Source organism: Leucoraja erinacea, chromosome 35, assembly GCF_028641065.1.
Source record: "Leucoraja erinacea ecotype New England chromosome 35, Leri_hhj_1, whole genome shotgun sequence".
Lineage (NCBI taxonomy): Eukaryota > Metazoa > Chordata > Chondrichthyes > Rajiformes > Rajidae > Leucoraja > Leucoraja erinaceus.
In genome coordinates, this window is record NC_073411.1 from 13,291,931 (window position 1) to 13,310,344 (window position 18,414).

An 18,414-nucleotide genomic window follows, 5' to 3' on the forward strand; every position below is an offset into this window, starting at 1 on the left:
CTGCAGATGCTGGCTTTAAAAAAAGACACAAAGTGCTGGTGGAACCCAGTGGGTCAGGCAGCATCTCTGGAGAAAATGAGTAGGTGTCGTTTCAGGATGGAACCATTCTTCAGGCGTTTTGACCCGAAACGTCACCTATCCATGTTCTCCAGAGATACTGCCTGACATACTGGGTTACTCCTGCACTTTGTGTCTATGGTTTAACCTTGCATCTGCAGTTCCTTCATACACACACCATATCTGGTGATTGCTTGGTGACGCTGGGCATGGAGGCAGAGGTGGAGACAAGAAGTGGAGTGCAGGAGGAGGCTGAGGGGTGATCTTATGGAGGTGTATATATTCATGAGAGGAATGCCCCTGCCCCCCCCCCCCCATGAACTGTCTCCCTCGGATGGTCACGTCGCACATCGACCCAGCACAGACCTATTTGCACTTATCTGAAGAAGGGTTTCAGCCCGAAACGTTGCCTATTTCCTTCGCTCCATAGATGCTGCTGCACCCGCTGAGTTTCTCCAGCATTTTTGTGTACCTTCGATTTTCCAGCATCTGCAGTTCCTTCTTAAATAATAAACTATTTGCACTTTATACTGTTTTACTGATTTTTTTTAAAATCTTGTTTCTCTGGGTGTCTAAATTCTTAGTTGATATAGTTATTACATCGGATGGAAGCTGCATACCAAATCTCGTTGTACCTCTGTGCAATGACAATAAAATCTATTATTATTATTACATATCTAGAATAGGGGAAATCAAGAACTTGTGGTCGTGGGTTTAAGGTGAGAGGGGGAAATGATTTTCAAAGAACTTGAGGGGCAACTGTTTTCACACAGAGGGTGGCAGGTGAATGGATTGAGCTGCCAGAGAAGGTGGATTAAAAGGTGTATTGAGAAAGGACTCGGTGGATCCTGTGGGGTGGTTTCCCCCACGGACTGGCTAAGGCATTTTGCAAAATATGCCTCAGACAGGCAGCGTCTCTGGAGAGAAGGAATGACTGATAGACACAAAAAGCTGGGGTGACTCAGTGGAATCTGAAGAAGGGTCTCAACCCGAAACATCACCCATTCCTTCTCTCTAGAGATGCTGATCGTCCCGCTGAGTTACTCCATAATTTTGTGTTTCTATCTGCAGTTATGTCAATAGACAATAGACAATAGGTGCAGGAGTCGGCCATTCGGCCATTCAAGCCAGCACCGCCATTCGATGTGATCATGGCTGATCATCCCCAATCAGTACCCCGTTCCTGCCTTCTCCCCATATCCCCTGACCGTTATTTTTAAGAGCCCTATCTAGCTCTCTCTTGAAAGCATCCAGAGAACTGGCCTCTACCGCCCTCTGAGGCAGAGAATTCCACATACCTACACTTATGATCTCCTGCTGAGTCCCTCTTTGTTCCATCATATGTTCATAAGTCATAGGGGCAGAATTAGGCCATTTGGCCCGTCGAGTCCACTCCATCATTCCACAAGGGCAGGAGTTCCCAACCTTTTTCGTCCCGTTTACCCCTGGCAACTTTAACAGCACATAACAAAGTTATTTCACTTATTTATGAACAACTAATGATGAACAGAAGGTAGACAAGTGCTGGAGAAACTCAGCGGGTGCGGCAGCATCTATGGAGCGAAGGAAATAGGCAACGTTTCGGGCCAAAACCCTTCTTCAGAACAGATACCGGTATACCAGAACCAAACACAGTCAGTCAATGAGTAAAAATATGTACAAATCCAGAATCATCAAATTTACCCCCCTGGGTAGGTGAAATTTACCCCAGGTTGGGAACCCTTGCACTAGGGAGATAGATTGGGCAAGTGCAGTCTTTAGGAGGTAGACAAAAATGCTGGAGAAACTCAGCGGGTGCAGCAGCATCTATGGAGCGAAGGAAATAGGCAACGTTTCGGCCCCTGTACCTGCCTTCTCTCCATACCCCCTGATTCCTTTAACCACAAGGGCCACATCTAACTCCCTCTTAAATATAGCCAATGAACTGGCCTCAACTACCTTCTGTGGCAGAGAATTCCACAGTTTCACCACTCTCTGTGTGAAAAATGATTTTTTTGATCTCGGTCCTAAAAGTCTTCCCTCTTATCCGTAAACTGTGACCCCTTGTTCTGGACTTCCCCAACATCGGGAATAATCTTCCTGCATCTATCCTGTCCAACCCCTTAAGAATTTTTGTAAGTTTCTATAAGATCCTCCCCTTCAATCTTCTAAATTCTAGCGTGTACAAGCCGAGTCTATCCAGTCTTTCTTCATATGAAAGTCCTGACATCCCAGGAATCAGTCTGGTGAACCTTCTCTGGTTGCAGTCCCTAGACTGTGGAACAGCATTCCCTTTCCTATCAGAACTGCCCCCTCCATCGACTCTTTTAAGTCAAGACTAAAGACTTATCTGTACTCCCAAGCCTTTCCTGACGTCCTCTGAGTGAGGGCTACATGTATATATGTATGTAGTCTGTTTTGTTGTGGTATTCTTTTAACAAATGTAAAGCACTTTGGCCAACGAGAGTTGTTTTTTAAATGTGCTATATAAATAAATGTGACTTGACTTGACTTGACTTCTCTGTACAATGGCAAGAACGGAGCGGGCGGCGGCGCTGACTTTAAAAACGGGAGCCTGGGATCTCTCGCTGAGATCGCCAGTGGTGAAGCTCCATCTGGCACAGCCCTGTTGGCTTCGGAAGCCGCGGTCTCCGGTAAGGGAAGCAGCCGTTCCAGGGTTCCCACGCCGCTGTGAGGATTCTCCCGACGCTGGAGCACCATCACCCGGCGAGAAAGGCCTAGAACATTGGGCCTCCGTAAAGGCAACTGTGGAGGCCTCAATAGGCCCGACTATGGGTGGACATGGGATGGGGACTGGACATTGTGCCTTCCCTCATAATGGGAACCATTGTGGGGGGATGTTTTTATGTTTAAACCTCTCTATTACTGTTATGTCTGTATTCTTTCTTGATGGTGCTTTGGAGAAATGAATGGAAGACATGCAAAAAACACCAATAGTCCAGGAAGTGTTCAAGAAGGAACTGCAGATGCTGGAAAAATCGAAGGTACACAAAAATGCTGGAGTTTCTCCTGAGTTTCTCCAGCATTTTTGTGCACCTTCTTTCTTTATGTGCTGCATTGGCAAGAAGAATGTCACTACACCTAGGTGTATGTGACCAATTAAAATAACCTTTGAACCTTTGAGCAAACAAAATCATGAGAGACCTCTTCCACCCTGCAACGGACTGTTCCAGCCGCTACGGTCAGGCAAACGCCTCCGTTGCCATGCGGTGAGAACGGAGAGGTTGAGAAGGAGTTTCTTCCCAGAGGCAATTCGGACTGTAAACTCCTATCTCACCAGGGACTAACTGTACAGAACGTTTTTCCTTCTATTATTTATTATGTAAAATAATATGTGTGTTATGATTGTGTTTATAATTTGTTTGGATGTTTTGTTGTTCCGCGAGCATTGCCACTTTCATTTCACTGCACATCTCGTATGTGTATGTGACAAATTGACTTGACTTGACTTGACTTGAATGTCTTTCCTCAGGTTAGGACATCTAGTTGACCATCTTTGGTGAGCTGCAGCTGCGGGCAGGGGCCGCACGGTGGGGGTGTCGGCGGAGGGTGGCGATCTTTCCCCTCCAACTGGCGGGCGGCGGGTCCTGCTTGGCGCAGCGCACGCTCCTCGGTCTTGGCTGAGTCCTCCAGGGCGGCGGGACGCGGCGACCGCTCGGTGACGGCAGGCAGGCAGGTAGGTAGGCCGCGGCCGCGGTGTTGGCGGCGGAAAAGGCCGGGAATCCACCCACTAAACCCGGGGTGGAGAGCGAGGGGTGTGGGGGGGGAAACATTCTTTGGTGTGGGGAGGCCGGATCTGGGCCCGCGCTGTATTTTATCCCCCCTGCCGCCCAGCGAGGCCGCGCTCCCCGGGAGCCGCGCGGGAAAGGCCGCAGGCCTGGGCCTAGTCGTCGCGCTTCAAGCCTCGGGCCTCGAGTCCGGGCCAGGCCGTTCCCCGGCGACACCGCGCCCGCTCCGACACCCGCCAACGCGGTGCGGCCGTTTTATCGCTCATTTTGGATCTTTTATATTTCCCCCCATTGTTACAAAGCCCGCTCTCTCCCCGCCTCAAACCACCAATAATATCTCTCCCCCTTTCTCTCTCTCTCCCTCGCTTCCTTTTATTCCCTCTCTTCCTTTTATTTCCCTCGCTTCCTTTTATTCCCTCTCTCTTCCGTTTATTCCCTCTCTCTCCCTTTTATTTCACTCTCTTCCTTTTATTCCCTCTCTTCCTTTTATTCCCTCGCTTCCTTTTATTCCCCCTCTCTTCCTTTTATTCCCTCTCTCTTCCTTTTATTTCCCCCTCTCACCCTTTTATTCCATCTATTCCTTTTATTCCCTCTCTTCTTATTTCCCTCTCTCACCCTTTTCTTCCCCCCTCTCTTCCTTTTATTCCCTCTCTTCCTTTTATTCCCTCTCTCTTCCTTTTATTCCCCCTCTCTTCCTTTTATTCCCTTTCTCTTCCGTTTATTCCCTCTCTCTCCCTTTTATTTCCCTCTCTTCCTTTTATTCCCTCTCTTCCTTTTATTCCCCTCTCTTCCTTTTATTCCCTCTCTTCCTTTTATTCCCTCTCTCCCTTTTTTTTCCCTCTCTTCCTTTTATTCCCTCTCTCTTCCTTTTATTTCCCTCTCTTCCCTTTTATTTCCCTCTCTTCCTTTTATTCCCTCTCTTCCTTTTATTCCCCCCCTCTTCCTTTTTTTCCCTCCTCTCTTCCTTTTATTCCCTCTCTCTTCCTTTTATTCCCTCTCTCTTCCTTTTCTTCCCTCTCTTCCTTTTATTCCTCTTCCTTTTATTCCCCCTCTCCCTTTTATTCCCCCTCTCTTTCTTTTTTTTCCCTCTCTTCCTTTTATTTCCCTCTCTTCCTTTTATTCCCTCTCTCTTCCTTTTATTCCCTCTCTTCCTTTTATTCCCTCTCTCCCTTTTATTTCCCTCTCTCTCCCTTTTATTCCCTCTCTTCCTTTTATTCCCTCTCTTCCTTTTATTTCCCTCTCTTCCTTTTATTTCCCTCTCTTCCTTTTATTCCCTCTCTCTTCCTTTTATTCCCTCTCTCTTCCTTTTCTTTCCCTCTCTTCCTTTTCCCTCTCTTCCTTTTATTTCCCTCTCTCCCTTTTATTCCCTCTTCCTTTTATTTCCCTCTCTCTTCCTTTTATTTCCTCCCTCTCTCCCTTTTATTCCATCTCTTCCTTTTATTTCCCTCTCTTCCTTTTATTCCCTCTCTCCCTTTTATTCCCCCCTCTCTTCCTTTTCTTCCCCCCTCTCTTCCTTTTATTTCCCCCCTCTCTTCCTTTTATTCCCCCCCCTATCTTCCTTTTATTCCCTCTCTTCCTTTTATTTCCCTCTCTCCTTTTATTTCCCTCTCTCTTCCTTTTATTTCCCTCTCTTCCTTTTATTCCCTCTCTCTTCCTTTTATTCCCTCTCTCTTCCCCCTCTTTCTTTTATTCCTTCTCCCACCATCTCTTTCTTTCCACCACTATATTTTATTTTATTCAATCTTTGCCAGTTTTTCCTTATTATTTTTACCTTCTATTCCGCATTCTCAGTTTTTTCCCTCTTTACCACAGTCTAAATCTTATTTTTATATCTCTTTACCAGTGTTTCTTATTTTTGAATCTCTTTTTCACACTTTCTTATTTTTTTAACCTCTTTCCCAGTCTTTTCTTATTTTTTAATCTCATTACCAAAGTCTTTATTTTTTAACCTCTTTAGAACACTTTCTTTTTTTTTAACCTCTTTGTCACAATCTCTCATTTTCCCCCCTCTCTGCCACATTCTCTCATTTTATTTCCTGTTTGCCACAGTCTTTTCGTCTTACCCAGTCTTATTTCTCCCCCTTTTCCCGCAGCTTCACATAATTCTTTTCCTTTTTTTCCTCTTATTTTTGTCCTCTTTAGCCACTAACTATGGCAATGAGGGGAAATAGAAAAGCCCCTGTGTATTTTGCCGTAGTCTCCCAATTTTTCCTCCCTGCTATTTTATCCCTCTGTTACGGTCTCGTTTCCCAATCACAGTTTTTCCAATCCCCCTTCTATTTTTCTGTCTGCCCCACTCGTTATTTTTTTTCTCTGCCACATTCCTCTGAAACGTAATAATTATAGCAGGAGGAGAAAATTAGATTTTGCTTTAAAGATGGGTCCGTTTGTGTTTTCTCTCTCCATTTGGCTCTATTTTCTCTGATGCATTAAACCCTTTTCCCCAGGTATTAATCTGAAGCAGTCACTTTTTTCACAATAAAATCACTTTTCTCAAATACAATTCCTCCTATGTATTACCTCTATCAGCAATCTCAAATACCTTTGATATTATTGCCTCATTCCAAGTCTAATACAATAACCCTTTTTTTTAAGTTGAATTTATCCTTTTGTTTTCCACCACACAAGAAGTCTACCTTGGTTTGGTGGCAGGTGATGATTATTTAGAGATACAGCACCAGCAACAGGCCATTCAGCCCACCGAGTCCCTGTGTTTGTGTGTCTTTTTCCTCTCTTTTTCCTCTGAATGCCTTTTCTCAAATGGTTTCCACTTTTACCTGGATATCTATGTACTGTTTTTTTTCCCAGCTGAATACCCACTTTGTTTCCCATGTGGCCCAAAGCTCAATAATTCCTAATATCTGGCGAAAATAAAAATTCTCTCCTCTGTCCATTTCTCAGCCTGGTGCTGATGGAGGTTCAGACAGTTTATTGTAGGCCCTTCAACTTCACAAAAGTCCCATTCATTCCTTGCAATAATGGGGTGTGTGTTTGGAACTCTGGAACTCATGTGCCTTCTGTCTGAGGGTAGCAGCCTTGCACCAGTGGCCAACAATGTTCCAAGCCACCTCCTCCCTTTGGCATTGAGTATTACATGCTTCATTTGAGGTGCAGGATACGGTGGAGATACCAAGAACTGCAATTGCTTGTTTTATAAGTTCTAGGAGCAGAATTAGGCCATTCAACAATTGGAGCAAACTGCAATGCAGATTCTAACCTACCATCTCTCTCTCTTGCCGTGTTTCTCAGGTGCGTTTCAGCTGAGTCGGACGCTGCCTTCTGAGGGATAAAACATTCATCTTGCTTGGTGAAGAGTGCAGACAAGACCAATGTGGGGCAATCAGTTTCAGTCCGCGTCCAAGTCAGGTGTGTATTTGATCTGCTATTGTATTGAATTGCAATTTTCATCAGTCAATAAACATTCAGTGTCCTCATCATCATTTGTTCCTCAGTTTCAGTTTTCCCCATACCCCTAGTTCATAAGGCCCAGCAACAGAATAAGGCCATTTGACCCATCAAGTCTACTCTGCCATTCAATCATGGGTGATCTATCTTTCCCTCTTAATCCCATTCTCCTGCGTTCGCCCCATAACCCCTGACACCCGTACGCATCAAGAATCTGTTAATCTATTGATTTGGCCTCCACAGTTGTGTGTGTTAATGAATTACACAGATTCACCACCCTCTAACTAAGAAATTCCTCCCCATCTCCTTCCCAAAGGTACTTCCTTTTATTCTGAGGCTGTGCCCTCTGGCCCTAGACTCTCCCACCTGTGGAAACATCCTCTCCACATCCGCTCTATCCAGACCGTTCACTTTTCAACCCTTTCCCCTCTGTCACTTTGGCCCCAAGTCAACGTATCCCGTTCCTGATCATCCTCCACAGCACACCCACCACCCACCGCCCACTCCAATAAGGGATGTGTCATGTGTGTTTCCTGTTCCTCTTGCCAGTGGGTCAATCCAGCTGGCATGCAATTGATGAGCTCTGAAGCCCGGTAATCTGCAGTGACAAGTGTATCGTGGATACTGGTTACTCAGTAAGTGTCAGGTGTTGGAATGATCAGTATCTGAAAAGCAGCCAATATGATCAAAGACTTGTTCCAACCCGCTCATCCATCCTTCTCCCAGTTCCTGTCGGGCAGAAGATACAGAAGCTTGAAAGCTTGCACCACGAGACCCGGGAACGGCTTCTGAACATTCCTTCCATAAGTTAGGGTACTGTCCAATTCACCTCTACCTCCATTGTTCTCCCTGTGACCACATGGGGTTTTCCCAGGTGCTTTGTTTTCCTTCCACTCTCCACAGATGTACATGTTTGTAGATTAATTGGCTTCGGTAAAAATTGTAAATTGGCCCTAGTGTGTAGGATTGTGCCAATGTGCGGGGTGATTGCTGGTCGGCACAGACTAGATGGGCTGAACGGCCTGTTTCTGTGCTGTATCTGCAAACTAAACTAAACTACCAATGAATCTTTGATAGACACAAAAAGTTGGAGTAACGCAGCGGGTCAGGCAGCATTTCTGGAGAAAAGGAATGGGTCTGAAGAAGGGTCTTGACCCGAAAAGTCACCTATTCCTTTTCTCCAGAGATGCTGCCTGACCCGCAGAGTTACTCCAGCTTTTTGTGTCTCTCTTTGGTTTAAACCAGCATCTGCAGTTCCTTCCTGCCAATGAATCTTGTGTTCTTTTTCTCTAGGCTCGCATGGAGGCCAGCAACAGTCGCTGCTTGGACCTGGGCCGCCATCCATGCAGCAGGCATTGCTACAGGTAATGTCGCGGGCTGTACTGATCAATTGTGGGGCCTCGTCGAGATTGTGCTGGTGTCTGGGCAGATGTTTTGGTAGGGGGGGGGGGGGTAATTATCCCTTGTGGTTGTCACTTGGATGGTGGTGGCGGCAGTCATTAGGTTGGAATACCAGCAGGGGTTCTTTACAATGTGGACAACTGGCTTGGACCGGTAATGTTGTTGCAGACTCCAGGGGTGGGCATAATACTGGCGTAGGATGTTACTTTTAGCTGGCTTACCAATTTGGCTTTACTTATGGTCGGAGTATCATTGCTGACTGTTAGCTGGAGAAAAATCGGTGGTGACTCTCTTTTCAGAGATTACTCCAGGGGGATTGATACTGGAATATTAAATTAAAGGAATAATATTGCTGGGCAGTAATGTTATTGCTCGGAATAATATTAGTGGGGTGATAGTAATAATAACGTGGCTTGTCGATGGATGGGGGTGATGATCAGTCAGGAGAGGCTGAAATGTTGCCGCTTGGCATGGATGTGTTCGTGAGGGCTGTCGCTTGGTGGGGAATAATGTCACCCGCATTCTCGTGTGGCAGGCGGATTAATGTCGGAGGGTCATGTCACAGGGTGGTAGGCAAAAATGCTGGAGAAACTCAGCGGGTGAGGCAGCATCTATGGAGCGAAGGAAAAAGGCGCCCCGAAACATCCAGCAGTTCCTTCTTAAACATGTCACAGGGTGGTGGTGTTAGTGTGTGGGGGCTGTCACTTGATGTGGAGAGTCAATGTTGTGATCGGGCCAGTCACTTGTCTGGATGTTAATTTTGGTTAAAGAGAGGGTAACGGGGTTGGGTCATTTGTTGGGCAATACTGAAAGAGGGTGTTGACTGGGCCAATAATGGAGCAGCGGCATCGTGTATTTTTGATGCTTTCTGATCTAATTCATATTAAATATTGTCGAGCCAGCTCAGGATTTCTGAAGCTTATCAAACTAAATTGCAATCCTGCTGCTTATCCCTGGTTTTCTAGCGCCCCAGCTGCTCACATTGGAGCCAGATGACCTGGAGAAGAGTACGCATTTTGCCTTAAAACTGGAGGCGTTCCACATTTCCACACTCTGCCCATGGTTTGCAAATCGGTGACGTGCCCTTTCACTCTCAGGCTTTGTACTGGTTCACGGGGGAGACAAAGTCTTCCCATTTCAGAAGCCCAATCTCAGACTCCCGACCCTCACCCGTCCCACCAACTCGGATCTGGAACCAGGGTGGCCTGGTGGTGTTTTGGTTCACTCTGGCCTTGATCATCACTCTCATGTATTTTAAAATTAACTTTTCTCTTCAATAATTCATGGGTCATCTGGCACCTGCTATGATTGCTGTGACACTTGTTCTGTTCTCTAACCACCTCACTTGCCTTTCTCTTTCAGCCTTCAATGCTGTTGGGGGTACGCAAACAAGGTGTTGCAGGTTGCTTGCTTTCTCAATAAATGCTTAAGATGCCTTGTGATTTCCCTCTTTACGGTGTAGGTCTCAGTGTTATTATGGTCGGGCCAGATCACCGCCTAAGGAGCAGAGCAGAATTGAGGCCCTCCTGTCCGATAATTTTTAATGTGCAAAGTATTTGTCTTGGTGCCGACTTTTCAAGTTGCTGGTTGTTGCATCATAGCAAAAGCACTCTGCACTCGAGTTACCACGCCATGTCCTTCCTCATCTCTTCCTGCCTCTCCCACCGACGCATCGCCCCCATCCCATCTCTGCTGAACTCCTGACCCATGCTGCCTTTAGTTGCAACCAAACCACAGTTCTGTTGGAAGCTCGTCTAAAGCTCCACTTCTTGCATAAAGTCTGCAATTGTTGTCTCTCCCCCTCACCCCCAACCTCTCCTCTTTATCTCTTGCTGCCCACCTACACTGGCTCGTGATCTGGTGGGAATGAGCGGGGTCTTTGTCACCCCCCATCCCTACAGCTCGCTCTAATTCGTGTGTTCCTTAAATTCTGGCCATCCTTCGCTTTCCACCAGTATCTTCAGCCATGTAGAGCCCCGGAACTCTATTCCTAAACCTAACAAATGTCTCTTAATTTAAGAAAATTCTGCTCTAACATGTTATGCAGTTTGCAAATGTTGACTGACAGCACAGCACACCTTTGAAGGTTCTTGGGACACGTTGCTAACATTAAAGGTGTTGTGTTAAACCAAGTTGTTGCTGTGGGGAACATGCATTGTCATGGCACATGCCAGTGTTATTATTACAACAGAAGAGGTTTAAGACAGGAAATACAGCATTCTTCCATTTACACACAGGAGAATGCTGCAAGTGGCAAATTAGCTGATTAAATGGTCAATCTGTATGATGGATGAGTGCTGGCCAGGACACCAAACAGCAGGCGGAGCTGTAGTTTTATGTTGACTTGCGTGTGGACGAGTGTAGTGTGAGCTGTTCATTTACCTGGGCAGGCAGTGCTGCAATTACACAGGTCTTGCTCACCACTTGGACTTCATTGATCATTGCTCTTTATCAGCTGATGGTAACCTTTTGTTCTACGCTTCTTGGCGTAAACAATTGACAGCATTATTAGGGTGGTGCTTTGAAAGGTGCGGGTGCCACCCATTCATTATAAACCGATATGAAGCAGGAATGATCAGATTTGACTGGGAGTTCCCTTGCAATTAAATGCCAGTCTGAGGCTTGTCTGGCAAGCTTGTGAGCATAGTGCTTCTGTCCCGAGAAGGTATGCTGCTGGAGATTTGTTGTCCCTGTGAATGATAATGACACTGGTTCTGTTGCTATTGGCAGGACCACCAGCAGTCAGGCCAGTCGCAGAAGCAGCGAGTGTTTACAGGAGTGGTCACAAGTCTCCACGACTACTTTGGGTTCATTGACGAGGAAGTGTTGTTCCATTTGAAGTAAGTGGTGCTTGAACCAGTAGAGAGTGTAGTATTGGAAGCTCCTCTTAATGGCTCCCCTATCTTCCCCTCCCCTCTCCCCTTCCCCACACTGTTTTGGCCACTGCGGCACTTGCTCAGATCCCACTTGCTCCAAGCTCGATTACAAGTTTGCGTAATGGCTGACATTTGTGTCTTGCTTGAGGGAGAGTTTTGCTGAGAGATCCTGTCACTGATCTCTGGAAGAGCTTTGGACAGTTGCCACAGTCACCAGCCTGTCAGAATGTGCTGTTCATGCAAAGATGGGCACTTTCAAGAACTGCCAAAAGCTGTTGGGCAGTGAGTGGTCCCTGCATCTTGTGACTTCACCCAACCATGCCCCTCGGGCTGTGGTCCTCAGTTTTAATGGGGCATTATGTCCAGTGGGATAGTTAGTGCCTCATAACTTTGCCCTGAGCGATTAGTCACCCATGCCCACTTTGGGAAGCCCCTATCTTTGGGAGTATTGTATGTTGCGCAGACAGCAGTGGGTGGTATGTGCAAGAGTTGTGATCTGTGCGTGTGTTTGTATTGCAGTGTGGTGAAGGGTCGGATGCCCCAGGTTGGGGAGCGAGTACTGGTGAAGGCGGTGTACAACTCTAGTCACTCAGTGCAATGGAGCGCACTGAAAGTCCAAGTGCAGCCCACTCAGGTACAGGCTTTAGTGCAGTGCCTAGGAACCATGACAGGCAGCTTAGAATACCGCATTCATCTCTTGTAGTTCAGTTTGTATAAAGCCTCCAATGTCCCTTTTGTGAAGGGAATTTATGAGATTTGGACACCTCACCGCTACTAACCCTTCATTTTCCTCCCCACCCCAAAACTTAGACTCTGTTTCCTTCCGCTGCTCCTCTCAAATCCCCTTTCTTCCCACACCTCTAAATTCTTGAATGCCTCAGAACCGCATCCCTGTCCCTCTAAACTCTTTGTCCTCTTCTAAATGCCGTCTTCCTTTTGGTTTGTGGCCCCTCAGTGCTGGGTGGCAATGGCTAGTTGTACTTGGTGCATTTTATGATGCTGAGACTGGAACTGATAGTAGATAGAGTAGTCGGCTGGTCAGCGCACACTCGCTCATTGCTTCCTCCCAGGAGCTCCCGTCAGCCGTGCAGATCGTGTGATACGAGGTTCTGTTCCCATCGATGCAGGGATCCGCTGGAACTGGCGATGGAGGTCTCGCGGCAACGCCAGGCAGTCTTCATTAATGGCTTCTTTGCTTTGCAGGTTTGATTTGAGCTGAAGTGGTGTAACACAAGGACAATATACTCTTCTCTACCCTGCCACGTCCCACTGGAACCAAACGCACAACATCCCCCGTTCCCCACCCCCCACTCCGCCCCACCCATCTAAACCCAAACAAGGTTTAAACCAGGGGTGTCAAACTACCGGCCCGCGGAGGGGTCCAATCCGGCCTGGGGGGGGGGGGGGGGGGGAGTATATTCACGACCATTTATTATGTATCTATGGCAACTGCTCTCTCTCACCGCGCTGTCTGCCGCCTGCTGCTCTGTCCACCTCTCCATGAACGGCCCGCGGTTGCCATGGGGATGGTCCCCCCCCCTCCGGCAACCACTGTCAAACAGACAAGATGGCAGTGCTGAGCTCCCCCTGGCCTCGGGCTGGCTGGCTGACTGACGTCCGCGTGTGCACAACTGATCCGGCCCGCATGAAGTCACATTTTGCCCAATCCACCCCTTGACCTAAAATGAGTTTGACAGCCCTGCTTTAAACCCAATAAGCCTCTGCTTGTCCTGTGTCCCTCACCCAGTGTAAATTGCCGAGGTTCCAGATGGCATTTGTCCCCAATAAGTTTCTGAGTTTTCCGGAATCGTTTTTCCCCAGGAGAAGCCTCCCTCATGTTGACTCCTTGTGTTGTAATCGTTTCTCATTGCAGAACCCATCGCACATGATGTCTGGGCAGAAGCAAGGCATCCTTGGAGCCAAGCCCCAGCCACAGCCTCTGCTCCAAGCACGCATCCCCTCCCTGCTTTCTTCACAGCCACTGCTCTCTCAGCTCCCCCACAAACGTGAGTATCAACACTCGAACACAACAGAGAAGTGCCTCAAGTACTCACCACTTGACACTGACAGTAATCACATCAACATCCATCTCTTATTCATTAGTCCCATGCGACAAATTAATCTCCACTCTGGTTCACTCCATTGGTCACCTCCCCATTTCACAGTCAGACGTTTGAAGTTTGTGTTCCCCTTGAAGCTTGCACAACTGGGTGGCACATTGGGGCAGCGGGTAATGCTGTCGCTGTGGAGTTTGCGAGTTCTCTCTCTGACCGCGTGGTCTTCCTCCCAATGCTCCAGCTCCCTCTAGCATCCCAAAGGCGTGCAGGTTTGTAGGTGGTTCGGCCTCTATAAATCACCCCTCATGTGCAGGGAGTGGATATGAAAGTGGGATAACATAGAACTAGAGTAAAAGGGGATCAATGGTTGGCATGGACTGAGTGGGCTGAATGGCCTGTATCCATCCATGCTGTATCTCTAAACTAAACTAAGCTCTAAAAGCCTGCACCCCTGTTTCCATTCATCAGAGATGGGGTCCTGCATTGCCAGGAAGCCAGTGCTGCTGGAAGGACAGGACTTCAGAGGGGTGTAGGGGTGGTAGAACTATGTGAATGGTGAGATTGCATTGGGGCACTGCATCGCTGGAGTGGAGCTCCTGCAGGAGCCACTCACTCTGAGGGTGTTCGTCTTTTGATTGAACATTAAATCAGCGTCACTCAACCGATTATCTGGTCGTGGTCACATTGCTTCTCGTAGTAACTTGCTGTGCACAGCTTGGCTACTATATTCCCTTCATAAAAATAATGCCCGCAGTTTGCTCCTTCATTGGCTTCAAATTGTTATGAGATTTGCTGTGATCGCAAACGTGTTATACCAATGCAAATTTCTCTTCCAATGTATAAGCACAGATAGCGTTTAACACACCACAACCAGCCTTGGGTTAGTCTGTTTACCTTTCATAGTTCTAATTGCTTATGTTCTTTTTCCATATCCCCTTCTACTTAATCTAATCTTGAATATTGGTAGTTTCACCCGCTCACCGTTAGTGGATTTCATAACCACGCAGGTGTCTGTTGTGTTCTACATATAAATGATGTACATATATAATTAATGTACAACAGTTTTATTGGTGTATGTCGCAATTGAAAACTGCTTGCTTCAATCCTTTGCCATACTTTCATCAGTTTTACCATTTCTATTGTGATTGGCACCAATTTTTGAATTATTTTCTTGGGCCAGACTAAATAGTTGTCACTCTAAAGCTTTATTATAGCTGAACCTGTCCCCCGCTCCCCCTCCTCAGGGCTGGTCGCTCCCGCCAGGCATTTGTATTATATTCTACACAATGCTGTAAATGTTGTGTGGTCCATACTTGTGGCTTCCAGCATTGTGCCACCGATCAGATTTGGTCACAGAAGAAGTGCCAGGAAATGGTGTGGGTAAATATAATTGTGGTCATTGTTGCACACTTTAGAGTTTAGAGTTAAGGCGTGAAAACAGCCTCTTTGGCTCACCTCGTCCACGCCGACCAGCGATCGTTAGCACTATTCTGCGCACCAGGGACAATTTACAGCTAACAGAAGCCAATGAAGCTACAAACCTGCACGTCTTTGGAGTGTAGGAGGTAACCGGAGCTCCCAGAGAAGGCCCAAGGGGCAACGTAGAAACTTTTCTTCTCGGGTCTATCACTTAGGCAACAACTCTACCACTGTGCTGCCTGGGTTCATGACTCTCTGTAAATCATGTACAGCAAAAGCAGAAAATGGTGGAAATGGTTAGCAGACCAGTCAGCATCTGCGGAAAGAAACAAATTCCTAAATTCTCCTGTGCTTTCTGAGCATTAAGCCTGTTCCCATGTCTGTTTCTAGCTGCTTTTAGCATTTGCATTGCGAATGCCAAACTACCTGCTGCACTTCAGTCTTTTCCTCATCTTGGCAGTGTACTGATCACTCTTAGCCCATGCGCAAAGACGAGGGTGGCATGCTAATCCAGGTCATATTTCCACCATTTCACCACAATCACAGAGCTCACATAACGATGTTTGGTTCATACTAAAGTTATGGAAGAAAATAAAAAGTCAGACCATTTCTGCATTTCTCGTGTTTTCCATGAGTGGTCTCTGCCCTCGTGAAAGGTTGTGCTGTTTTAACGGCTTCTCTCTTTTTCCCTCTTCTCTGTTATCTCTGCCCAACCTGACTCCTCCTGCCCTCTGTGTCCCTCTTCCCCATTCTCAAATCCCCACCTGACTCACCCTCCTCTTCTCCACTTGGCTCCCTTCCCTCCCAACCTCTGTACCCCACCCATGCACACTCTCCCTGTTGTCTCCCCACACTTCGCCTTCCAGCTGGTTTGCTGCAGCCCCTGGTTCACTTGGGTCCCCATGGCCAGCTCGGACGCAGGATGGACATGGGAATGCGGTCAATGGGCAGGAATGGCCGCATGGACATGGGTCGCAGAGGTGACAGAAGGTAAATACTCTCGCGTTCCTGCAAGTTTGAGAAACGTTTTTTTATCGCCCGGTTCAAAAGTTGATTAGTGATAGGACAGAATTAGGCCATTTGGCCCATGAAGTCTACTCCGCCATTTAATCATGGCCAATCTATCTTTCTGTTTTAACCCTTTCTCCTGCCTTCTCCCCTTAACCCGTGGCACCCGTGCTAATCATTTGGCGGTGGTTGTTGTTTTATTTGGGGTGGTTCCTCTTCAAGGTAGGAGACTAAATTCATCCAGCTGTATTAGCTTTGGGGGGGTCACACGCTTGGAAGTCCCAGTTCACGCAGACTCAGTGCTGGCAGTGATCTCTCCTGCAGTGTGGGGCGAGGCAGTTGCGAGCCCCGTCTGATACCAGAGTCAGGGCATCACCTAATGCTGTGACCAGTCTGGCTCTGAAACTGAGCTCTCATTGTGCGTTGGGTATCAGTGTGAGTTCACACTCCGTGTTGGAAGCCTGACTCTCGGGTCTGAGTGTGAGCTTTCAGCACGTCCGCAGGTCTCCGTGTTTTATCTTTCTCGGTATTGAGGAAAATGTCTTCCAGCTTGGGCATGGCGTACTCGGGTTGTATTGGAGGCATTCCGCCTGATGTTACTCGTGATCAAAGTTGCCGATTGTCTCTCGATGTTTACCCCTTGTTTATCCCCACACAGGGACAATTACAAGCGGATGGGCCAGGGCTCCCACAAAAGGTATCAGGATATGGCATCCGGGGAAGGGCCCGCCAAAAAGGCACGACATTACATTCCCTCCTACAATGTGCAGTATTCCCGCTTCTGCCTGGACAGGTACCGGCCCTTTCAATGTTTTTTTTTTGTATTTTTATTAGAAGCAATGTATAAACCGCGGCATATGACATAATACATTTAATGTACATCTTCTATTTTAAATTTAACAAGAAAGAAAGAGCGAGAAAGAGAAAGAGAGAAAGTGAAAGAAAGAGAGATGTGTAAACCCCTAGACTACCAGATAGTGCAGTCCAGGAGTGAAAGAGTAAAAGCCTATAGAAGAATAAGAAGACAAAAACCAAAAATAATAAAGAAAAAGAAAAAAGGGACCCTTACATGTTGATATACCAGCTTCATTTCTCACCACACCCATCACCCTGTTTGTGAATCGGTTTATTTCCACAGTTGTGTTCCACCATACTATACTTGTAATGAATCAATGAAAGGAGACCATATCTTTAAAAATTGCTCTGATTTTCCTGCTAAGACGAGTCTCATATCTTCAAGATGTAGCGTCTCAGACATGCTTGTGTTCCACATTTTAAGCGTTGGGGTGGATGCTGTTCGCCTGAGTTGATGAGTGTTGTTGGCTGCCTGCTTGATCACTGAGGCATCTACGGACTGCCGTGCCGTTTCTACGGCTCTTATTTGCAAAGCTTAGTGACTTGAAATCCCAAATGTGTAATGGGACAGACTGTTCACCACCTTCTTGCAGGGTAGCGAGACACATTGTCTGTGAATCATTGTTGGGACAAGTTGGGCTATGAATTCTTGTCCGGGCCACGGGTTTGGGTGTGATTACTTGGATGCTCGCTGGGTGATGGAACGGATCGGAGTGAATCACAGAGGAGTAGAATCTTTCTGTGATTCCCATAGCAGGGGGGGGACGGGACAGGTGAGACTGTAACACTCACACACGCACAGTGGAGGGAGGGGAGGGGACACGCACACACACACACAGGTAGGTCTGTGACTCCCCACGTGAGGTTAACCCAGGTTGATCAATCCAGTTTGTTCCCTCGCCATCTTGCTCTGGAGATTTGGAAAGAAGGCAAACCTGTACTGAGCTTTGTGTAAGAAAGAACTGCAGATGCTGAAAAAATCAAAGGTAGACGCAAAATGCTGGAGTAATTCAGTGGGTGAGGCAGCATCTCTGGAGAGAAGGAATGTGTGAAGTTTCAACCCGAAAAGTCACCCATTCCTTCTCCCCAGAGATGCTGCCTCACCAGCTGAGTTACTCGAGCATTTTGTGTCTACCTGCACTGAGCTTGTCGGCTTAATGACTTGCACCTATATATATTAAGTGCCATGGAAAGGACCAGTTGGCTGAGCAACATTGTCACCAGTCAATGGAGAGTACCCTCAGTGACTCGCAGTATATTGACAGAATGGCTTTGGAGATCCGCGGTCTGTGGAGTGTCCTCTGTAGGTCCACGGTGATGGAATGTGAGAGTCAAATTAAGTCACGAGTCTTTTTGTCTGAAGAAGGGTCTCGACCCAAAACGTCACCCATTCCTTCTCTCCAGAGATACTGTCCCAGCATTGTATGTCTACGCAGTAAACCAGCATGTGCAATTCTTTTATTTCTTTTTTTTATTATCGGATGCCCTGAAAGAGAACAATGAAATTCTCACCTGCAGCATCGCAACAGATTTGTGATCTTTGTCCTACAACAAGTAAAGTCCGGTGTGTGTATATATATATATATTTTATTTTTTTAAACAATAATA

At 46.9% G+C, this 18,414-nt stretch overlaps 1 protein-coding gene across 3 annotated transcripts in view; it reads left to right on the forward strand.

Annotated features, from left to right (window-relative positions):
- Positions 1-3,673: 3,673 nt before the first annotated feature.
- Positions 3,674-18,414, forward strand: part of LOC129713361 (cell division cycle and apoptosis regulator protein 1-like) — a 33,886-nt gene continuing 19,145 nt past the window's right edge. The window contains exons 1-8 of one of the 3 annotated variants that reach the window (XM_055662358.1): positions 3,674-3,733; positions 7,035-7,151; positions 8,484-8,554; positions 11,322-11,431; positions 11,987-12,101; positions 13,341-13,473; positions 15,810-15,933; positions 16,610-16,744. In XM_055662358.1, coding sequence (XP_055518333.1) covers positions 7,115-7,151; positions 8,484-8,554; positions 11,322-11,431; positions 11,987-12,101; positions 13,341-13,473; positions 15,810-15,933; positions 16,610-16,744 — 725 coding nt within the window. In that variant the 5' untranslated portion in view covers positions 3,674-3,733; positions 7,035-7,114. Of the gene's footprint in view, positions 3,738-7,034; positions 7,152-8,483; positions 8,555-11,321; positions 11,432-11,986; positions 12,102-13,340; positions 13,474-15,809; positions 15,934-16,609; positions 16,745-18,414 lie in introns of all 3 variants that reach the window. The other 2 variants (XM_055662360.1, XM_055662361.1) reach the window with 2 other exon arrangements.